We start from the raw sequence: 10,749 nt of genomic DNA on the forward strand, positions 1-10,749 counted from the left end.
GCGGTGGACACGGAGGATCTCGGCGAGCAGAGGCGAGGGGTCGAGGCGTGAGACCGGAGAGGAGCTTCGGCCGCCACAAGGGTTGCAGAAGAGACGGAGGGGGCTAGGGCAAAAATGGTGGGGGAAGGAGGAGGGAGAGAGGAGGGATTGTATGGTTATTATGAATATAATATTAGAGAGAGAGAATAGGTATTATAGTCTTTACCTGTGTAAAATTCTTGGGCTTTGTGTTTTGGGGGCTCAGAGCATAGTTATTACGAATTTGGGGGTTTTTAGAGCGTTGAAAAAGTCTTGGGAGGGGGAAGCATATTTGTTACGAATTTGGGGGCTGAAAGCATTTTCCCCTTATATTAAAGTTCCAATGACTTGTAGAGACTAATTCATAATATTAAAGATTCAATGGACCCTCATTTTTTAGATCTTTTTATCATCATGAACTAAGTTTCCAATCCTGGCCCTACCCTGTTGAGATAGGACCTGCTCTGATTGCTCAACTTGTATTGAGCTTTTATTCACCCATACATGAGGAGTTTCCCTTTGTTGTTTTACTAGAGAGAGTTTTTATCCACCCCTACTTGAGGAGTTTACCTCTGTTGTTTTACCACAGAGAGAGAGAGAATCTAATGATCTATTTATTATTATTATTTTTGGATACAAAGAAAAAAATCTTGGCAATCCTAGCAACCAAGCTAGGAATTTTGCCAAGAGGGGTCCGAAAAAAGGTGAAACCATCACCTACGAGAATAGAAGATATTAGACCTTTTTTAATAAAGTGTACCATAAATGAGTCACCACGTTAGTCCCTTAAATCTTTCATAATTAGAAATTAATTCCTCAAATCATGGAAATCGCTATTAGGTCGCTCAATTATGAGCATTGGAGGAGCTGGTGGTCCACAACAGTAAATTTTACTTTGATAATTCCTCCAACTAGTGTACCCCCGTGCAAAACACGACCCATGTTTTTTTAAACACTGTATTTTAAACTTGTTTCTCTCTAAATTTTAATGTATTTGATTTGATTATTGTATGCTTAAAATTAGAAATTACATCCATTCCTCTATACTTAAAGAAGGATGCAAGTTTAATATATTTGATGTAGATTTCATATTTACTCCTTTATATTTAAAAAAGTATCCAAGTTTTAATACATTTGATTTGTAAATTATGTCTATATTTAAAAAAGATCCAAATGTTAATACTGTAGCGGAAATATTTTACGTTATACTACAATATCTTTACTGTAGCATATGTGCTTCAATTGAAGAGGGCAAATTTTATTTACTATTTATACTGTAGTAATTCACTATAGAATTTACTGTAATATGAACAATGATCATTGATTCCCCTTTTAAGTATAAAAGTATAGACTGTTACTTTTACTCTTAATTGAAAAGATTAATTTTAAAAAGAATCGAGTAATCTAATAGGAACATTTGAAGGACTAACTTTAAAGATATATGCGGATTTCATCTTTCTTTTCCACACTCCAAACGGACAACATCGAACCGAGGACCGTGGGCCCTACCCGCATTCGATGAACTATTTGACATTAGTACGCGGGTATCTTATCGGACCCGTACCTGGGTATGCCCTCACTAACCGCATCCGTTTGCACCCGGACCCTCAACGTTAGTGTCAATACCGTAATTAAACTCAAAATTGGTGCCACTTATTAACCCTCCCGTCCCCCACCTCACCTCAACGCGATCCCCAGCTGCTCGCTGCCATTTATTAGTGTTCCCTCCTCCTCCGCCTCTATTTAAGTACTCTCTTTCTCTCTCTCTCTCTCTATCTCCACGCAAGACGGACTCTTTCTCTCTCTAGGGTTTTAAAAAAAATCTCCGAAGATTTCTCTACGAAATGGACGCTTACGCTCTGCATCTCGCCATGGCGGCGCTCGTCGGCGCCTCCTTCGTCGCCGTCTCCGCCTACTACATTCACCGCAAAACCCTATCCGAGCTCCTCGAGTTCGCCCGCGCCGTCGAGCGCGAGCGGGAGCGGGATCGACCCGAGGACGCCGATCGTACGAAGAAGACGAACAGGAAAGCTCTGTCTCGGAAGAGCCGGATCGCTGCCCAACGTGACGGCGCGGGCGAGGTGACGGGGAGGTGGAGGCGTTTTTGTCGAATGGGCATTTGGTGGATTTGGGGATCCCGCCGGGGTTGCCGAGGCTGCACACGGGGATCGAAGGTAGAGTATTTGCTCGATCGATTCTTGTCGTAGTTGAATGTTCAGTGAGATGGAGAGGTTAATGTTTTAATGACTTGTGATGCATTAGATTGGGATGGGGTAAGTTATTAAAATCATGTTCATGATGTAAAGTTAGGTTTTTTCTTTTGTAAGATTGGGCAACTTATATATTCATTTCTTTCGGTAGGCACAAAATTTAGTCTTGATGGGGGAAGGAGGACAATCTTGTCTTGATGGAAGAATTGGTTGAGGTTGATAACTGCATTAGGTTTTCACAGAGATTACAGTGGGGGAAATTGATGAGCTACTGTAACTGATAGAATTTAATGGACAATTTATATAGGAGAAAGTTTCAAAATTGACCTATTTAAGACTTTATTCTCCAATTTCGACCCGGCCCACAGACATTTACAAAAGTCGACCCAATTTGGGCCACGTCAGCGGCTGCGGCTAGAAATTGGGTCGATTTTGGTAAATATTTCTGGACTGGATCAAAAGTGGGGACTAAAGTTTCAAATGGGTCTATTTTGAATATTTCTCATATATGTGTTTTTTTGTGAGTGTGTGTTCAATATGGAATTGTATCTTGACTAATCTTTTTGTTTGATGTGTTGATTTGGAAGTGATTTCTGAGAACAAGTAAGTAGATTTGTAACCGCGATAAGATAGTATGCTAGGTACTTAAAAAAGCAAGGCATTGCATGTTGTAGTGATTGTAAAGATTTGTATGAAATTTATGAAACATTAATCTATATTTTTGCCATCATATTATATACTTCTGTTTTAACTGAAAGCCTGAGACATAAAGGACTCGCCTTTTTAAAAGCAGTTAACTGCTAATGAGTTGGTTGGGTGCATCATTACAACAGCATGCAAATAGAAATAAGATAGCGACGAATAATACGTGCAGAAGATACTTTTCTTTTTTACTCAGGTTGAATTACACTTAAAATTTATCCCTTATAATAAAAAGAAGTTTCTTTAGAGAGTCTTTATTTATTCTGTTCTTACAAACTATTGACTGTTAAAAAAATAAGACTGGATGTTTGCACCCTTTTATTTTTGCTATAAAACCTCTCAAAATTGGTTGTTAATATAAATGGACCAACTACTTTTCAGCTTTTTCCCCTTATTGAGATGGAGATGGCTAACTCTATGTTTATTTTGCTCAAATAGTATTTATGATATACTATGAACAATTAGATGTTAGGTTATCTGGTCTTTTTATTGTGAACATTAAGATGTTGGAGATGTATCAGAACATAATTGAGCCAACTAGGAAATGCCTACATAGCTATACTTGTTTATGAGGAACTAATAGGATATGTTCATATGTTATACATAAAGGTGATGCTCAAGAGGACCACAGCTTCTTCCTAAGAAAAACTTTTTGTTTCAAAATCTCTTTATAAAATGAGATCATCATTAGCCTGAATATCATGCTCCTTGCATTGCTGACTGTAGCACAATAGCGTGATCTTCTGTCAGCCAAAAGTTGCTTTAAATGAATGAAATAGGAGTAACAATTAAATCATAGTCTTCAAAGTGAAATGTAAAAGCAAACTGGTCGAGGATGATCAAATGTAAATGAACATATATTAATGTACCATGACTAAAATAATGCAGAATAAGTACTTAAAGAATCACACCCAAATACTTGTGTTATTTTTATTTATTTATTTAATCTATCAAGATTTGTTCAAGTATACACAAGACATCAAGGAGTAGGATCACAAATATGTTTTCTCGTGCTTCAGGCAGTAAAGAATCTGTATGTGCAAATTCAACCGAAAGAGCTGGACATCTAATTAGACCAATTTCACCTAAGTCACCTGGGGCTAGTGCCTTTGAGAGCGTGGAGGGATCAGATGACGATGAACTGCCAAATGATGTTAACCTTGATAATTCCTATTTGCATGCTAATGGCAATCATGTAAGTCTGTATCCTTCTCACTTTAATTCTACTCTGACAACTTGGCCTTCTTTTAGTATGATCTGAGGCTCTGAGCTTGATATTTCATGAACTTTTTCTTTCATTTTGACCAAAAACCAACATTTCTTCAGTTGAATTTAGTGTTTTCCTTGATATCTGAGACATAATCAGTAAATTGAATTATTTTATTGTCCCGTCTAGTGCTCTCTGAATATTTTTGGTAATCTTGGTCAAAAAATCATATTATTTTGAATGTTTTTGGCTTTTTATGCTTTGTTCATTTTTATTTTCTTATGGCTGCGATATTATGTCTACGGATCTCTGTTCATAAATGTCATGTTCCTATACTTGCAGGACTTTAGTAATGTGGAACATGCATGTTGTGAAAGGATGCAGTATCCTTGGCTCTTTAGCTTGTTCTATGGTCATAGAGGAATGCAATTTTCTATACCAATGTTGAAAATAACATTAACACATAACGTAAACCTATCCCATTTGTTAGGGGTTAAAGAAAAAAGGTAAAAAAAGTAACACATAACATAGGTTTTTTAATTAATTATTTACTTTTTTATAAATAAAAACTATTCAAAATGACTTTAATAATTAGAATCATCAAAATTTTTAAACATAACATCTCAATGGATCAAAATATTTTCTTATTATTTAGTTTTAATAAATATAAAAGATGTTCACAATAATATTACGGAACGAAATACCATGATACACAAATATTTTATCAAAAATTCTTTAATTTGATACAAACTATATAGATTTAACAGGAAGTATCACAATGGAATGCTCAAAGATGTAATCTTAAATTTATAGCTCGTTCATAATTATATTCGTTTAATTAGTCATGTTCATAATTTCGCAATCACATGATGATGTTACCACAACAAGACATATATGTTTAACAAACAATTCAGAAGTAATTACTTAACTACTTCAAGTTTTAGGAAAGGATATATTCTCAAGTATCTAGAAGTTATTTTAGAATAACATAAGTCATATTAAAGTAAAGCATGTTAAATTGAAATAGTACATATTATATTGTAATAACGTAGAGTTATAGTGTGTCTAAGTTATTTCACAAAGTTACCTTACGTTTAAGGCGTGCTAGGTTACATAGCGCAACATAACGAGTTATGTAATAGATTTTTTAAACAATGTTGTATATGAATCATATCATCGGAGCTATTTGTCCATACCCTAGTGGCAAGGGAAACTCAAGGTTTATTTCTTGGTTACATTAATTTAAATTGCATTTATTAAAAAGGTAGGTTTATGGTCCACTTTCCTTCTAAGTGGCCAATAAAGAGATATGCATGTCACTCTAGCTCACTATATCATATGTATCTTTAAGTGACAAAAGGTTGTCAAAATGTTGTTAGAACTTGGTAGGATTGGTCAATTCTTTTGTGGAACTTTCTCAACTTTTAGGAATGCACCTTAGATGACACCATTTATAAGGAAGAATGGCATATATGATGATGATGATGCTAGTTCACCTTTCTACCATTGGATTTTCTATGAAAGTAGGTAGACAAGCGGTGTAAAAACTTACTCATATTTTATAAAGCTTTCTCAGCTCTTAACATAGCAAGGTTTTAAATGGTGGGTCGACAAATCAGACATGACGGCTGACATGTCGGCTTGAGAGCTCTAATGCTATCATATCATACTTCCGATGTCATATGGCGTTTTGAGGAAAAATATCGGGACATGTCAAACATATCGACCAATATGTTGGCCTCCAAGTATCAACCGCTATGCTGATTTTTAAGACCTTGCTCTTTTGAGCTTTGGTTTAGAACTCAAAATCCAAACTTGATTATTTAATTGTTACGTTCTCAGTTAAAGACCCCGATAGCCAAATCTAGAGCAAAATCGTGCCCTAAAAATAAATTGCTCAATCTTTCTCAGTCACTTCCACTCTAGGGAGAAATTGACTGAATGTTCATCGCCAAATTTCGACATTGGATTGAGGTTTCGACGATGAAGGATTTTGGGGCCTCCCTCATTTTATCTCTCTTTGTTTGTCTTCTCTCTCTCATTTTATCTCCTTTTTGCTCACATTCTCTTGCAATCGAGAAGTAAGTTTCTAGAATTGGTTAGTGATCCTAAAGATCATATGTTATTTACATTTTGTATGTTTAAACTATATATTTTATTAAGTATGTCTAGATTGCATTTAAAATATTATATTATATATGCACACCGTTTGATATGACAATCCAATATTTACTACATATACCCAATATTTCTCGTTTTTTACAATTCAACATGGATTTTAGCCATCTAACATGTCGCCGACATCTGATATTTAAAATCTTGCTCCATAGACCGACCCTATCTTTATGGAGAAGTGCTTATTTGATCTTGATCTCATCCCTTCCTATTGCACTAACAAAAGTAGAATAAAGTATTTTGGGAACATATTAGAGATATTAGAAATTTCATTGGAGGTGAGCGATAGAAATAATACACATATGTATGTACTATGAGTGTATATTTACACGCGTACATTTACATACCTGTGACATTGTTTTAAATATCGGTTATTGCGTAAATACCCAACGATCAAAATCCATATCCGATTGCAGAAATCAGGGATATTCAGTAAACATAAGGGTGACATATTGAATGATGTTCATGCCTATTATAATATTCTAATATGTAATTTAAACATATTTAATAATCTTTAAACGGAAGAAGTTGCATCATAATATATCTTTAGAATGACTAACAGATTGTAAAAGCTTTCTTCTTAATTGCATCATGAAACCTTCTAAGTACATAATATTAAAAAAGGCATAGAGAGAGAGAGAGATTAGAAGGATAGGGAGAGACAAAGAAAGAGGTGGAGGAAGAGAAGATAAAAAAGAGGAGAGAGATAGAGAGAGGGCAGAGAAAGTGGGAGAGGGATAGAGGGGGAGAGAGGGGCCGGAAAGAGAGGGAGCTTACTGGCGAAGAGCAAGAGAGAGAGAGAGGTGAATGCCGAAATTATTAGGGTTAGGATTTTTTGAGCTCGATTGTGATTTCTGAAGTTTATTTGGTATTTGAGTCAGGTTGGAAACCCAAAACCAAATCGAAACCTAGAAAAAACCTAAACGGAAAAAATCCAATATCGGTCGATATCGCGTATATCAGGATATATCGAATATCGTCAGGAAAAAAATTTAAAATTAGAAAAAGCTACAAACCTGTAAATATCGTTGCGGGCTGCTATAAAACCCGATATATCGACTGACATTTTAGGCACTACCTATATATGTATTTACAATGCATGTATTTATGTATGAGATGCTAAATATGAGATGTCTCTTTATTTAATGTGGAGCTGCCAAGAGATATGAGTGACGAGTTCTACCTGCTCCTCAATGTTCTCCAATGTGAAAAGAAGGATGTGTCTCCCCTAACTTTGAAAGTTTACTTGTCTCTAAGGAAGAGGTTTACTTTGTAACGCCCAGAGTTCATATAGATTGGAATTCAGAGCAAACTCAAAAGAGATTTCAAATAAAAAACGTTCGATTTATTTATGTGGAGCGAGGTTTACCTGCTCCTTAATGTCCTCCAACGAGAAAAGAAAGATGGGTCTCTCCCAACTCTTATAAGCTGCTACTAGCCTTAATGGAAGAGGTTTACGTTTTGCCGCTTAGAGGTCATTTAGTTTGGAATATGGAGCAAATTCAAAGAGATTTCAAATAGAAAACTCTTAATTCGTTTATGTGTGAGCTTGTGAGAGAAATTCTTATTCTTCGCAACTGGTTCATCACTAGCCTATTTCTTAGTAGCTCATTTGAGCACATGAGCCGTCAATCTCCATTTTTTTCCCATGCAGAGGGATTTTGTAAATATATAGCAGATAAAGCCCACAGAAACCCTCTTTTAGATTGTTGCGAGGAATCTGTCGTTTTGCTACATATGCACACCATTCAATAATCTCATATGGTTAGTAGACGACTATATTATTTGGGTACTTGTTCTTGAAGACGTGCCTGTACCCATTTGTACCCATACCCACACTGACACTTCCCCTTTTATATATGCATACATTTATCCAGGTGCATACTCAAATGTATAATACATCTTTTAAATTAAAACATTTACCATACCCTTATTGGACGAAATATTCTCATATACTTTCTGAAACTCATTGGACATGGGTTAGGTTTGTTGCAGCCTATACTTAGTTCATAACTATTGTTTTGAGAGGGTCTTTTGGGTATCTAGATCAAACATGAGTGCTTTTCAATTTATAATCTACATAATAAGAGAAACATAAAAATATTATAGAAAATTTAGTTCCCATAACATGTAAATAAAAAGGCAATATTGATCATGTAAAATTATTAATTCCAAATATTCTACACACACACACACACACACACACACACATATATATATAGTCATGTCCCCATATCTTACCTTTTACAAAGTTGCAGACACCACTACCTGTACACACACACAGTTGTGTCCCCCTATAACATTGGCTGCATAACCACCGAATTCATTATTTGGGTTACCTGTGTAGCAAAGAGATAAATTGGTGTCAGCCTCGAGATCAGTGATTATAACACAGACTGAAGACATCTGTTTGGAGGTCCTAATTCCCATTTTACTTTTGATGTCGTGATGCATCACAGCATCATATAGTAACATAATCATGCATTGATGTCTACTTTAATCATTTGATGCCCTTTAAAGCATTAACAGTATCATCATGCTCAGTTGGTAGCTGCTGGTTTTTCTTTCCCTCCCATTTTGTTTCCTTATCCATTAACTTTATTATTGTGGATGCTTTGTGCCTTTGGTTTTATCCAGATCGGCAAAAATATATTTCTTAGCCTACAATTATCTTGAGAATCTTCAACAGTACCTACCTTTTGTTATACAAAATTTTTGCAGCTTAACCTGTTTTGTCATCTATCCATTTTTTCTTTTTTAGTTTTAGTTGGTGGTGGTTATGAATATGATGTTACTGGTTTCTGTTCATGAATGAGGCCTTATGATGTTGCTCATGAGTTTTCCATATCTTTGAATTAATCCAACACGTGCTAGTATGTACCTAAATGGTCTATGCCACTCTTTTTTTACTTAGTTGAATCTTTGCAAAGTTTGTTATTGACCTACTGCTGTCAGTGGAGTGGACTTTTTGTGTTAGCTTTGTTTGTGATGACTAATGTATGTGGATTATATTTGAAAATATCGTGAATTTACTGTGAGCAGTGGCATAAAATTAAGAGCTCTATTTCAGGACTTGCCAGATGATATCAGAGCAAATGGTGATAATAATCCATTACCTTCAACTAGTATGATCAGATCACATAGTGCATCTGGTGATCTCCATGGTGTCCAGCCCGATCCTGTAACTGCTGATATTCTCCGAAGAGAGCCTGAGCAAGAAACTTTTGTCAGGATGAAGATTTCACCTCGTGGTATGACTTTTTATCCATTTCTTAGTTATTTTAGTGTAGATAGCAAGAATGCAATCCGATCCTGGGATACCTGACCTGGTTGATATTTGGAATTGGATGCATCAGTGTGTGGACCAAATATAGTCTCTCGCTTACTATATTCCTTCCATGAAGACTCCTGGGATATGAATAGAGATCAAAATGAATATTTAGTCTATTAATATAACATTATATTATTATCTTCATACTAAATTACTAATAACTAGTGTTTTAAGGATGCAGTCCTAGCAAGTATCTCAATTTGGTATTAGTTACCTGTAAACTTTATAGGTAAAATACCTTCCTATAATGTGGAGCCACACCTATTGATTGTTCTTTGCGGGACCAATGTGTTAGGTATGAACATGCTCCAAAAAGTCCACAGCAGGTGATCTTCACATCATTTTTAAGAGTGACCAGTACCAAATTAGACTAATTGTCGGGAGACCTAATCCTCAAAAACATATTCAATGTACATATTTAGTTAATTACTAAGTTAGTGCATGATATCGGGAGACCTAATCCTCAAAAACATATTCAATGTACATATTTAGTTAATTACTAAGTTAGTGCATGATATGAATCATCTAATGTAATTAAACATTATTCAATGTACATATTTAGTTAATTACTAAGTTAGTGCATGATATGAATCATCTAATGTAATTAAACATTGGATAATTGCTTAATTGTAAATCACAGTAAATTCCGCTATGGTTTGGAGGAATCACGAAACCCCCATATGATACACAAACTACACAACAAAATTCTAAGAAGGATGCAGTATGTCCAATATGATATTCAACTCAAAATGGATTCACTATAGGAAGTGCTGGTGCTTGGCTTGCATGATGCTTTCACTTACAACTGGTTCTGCATCCACGAAGCAAGCATATAATCATGTTCAAAGTAATTCAACTACACTATTGCAGTGTTGTTACGCCCCCACCCATAGTTATTTTGGTGTAAAAGTAAGCATTGATACACTTGAATTGCAGTGTTGTTACACCCCCCCACCTGTAGTTATTTTGGTGTAAAAGTAAGCACTAATACATTTGAGGGTTTGTTCTTCAATCGGGTCTGTCATCAATGGCTGTTAACTTTATGCCTAGTTACTCTATGAATTTAATTTAATTGATATAAACTTCTTTTGTTCATTCTTAGAGAC

At 35.4% G+C, this 10,749-nt stretch overlaps 1 protein-coding gene across 1 annotated transcript; it reads left to right on the forward strand.

Moving 5' to 3' along the window:
- Positions 1,863 to 9,672, forward strand: LOC109841533 (probable AMP deaminase). The gene is made up of 4 exons (XM_020410495.1): positions 1,863 to 2,025; positions 2,100 to 2,192; positions 3,950 to 4,125; positions 9,383 to 9,672. The coding sequence occupies exons 1-4, from the start codon at positions 1,863 to 1,865 to the stop codon at positions 9,635 to 9,637; spliced, it is 687 nt and encodes a 228-aa protein (XP_020266084.1). The 3' UTR covers positions 9,638 to 9,672.

This window comes from Asparagus officinalis, chromosome 5 (genome assembly GCF_001876935.1).
Source record: "Asparagus officinalis chromosome 5, Aspof.V1, whole genome shotgun sequence".
In the NCBI taxonomy this organism is placed as follows: domain Eukaryota; kingdom Viridiplantae; phylum Streptophyta; class Magnoliopsida; order Asparagales; family Asparagaceae; genus Asparagus; species Asparagus officinalis.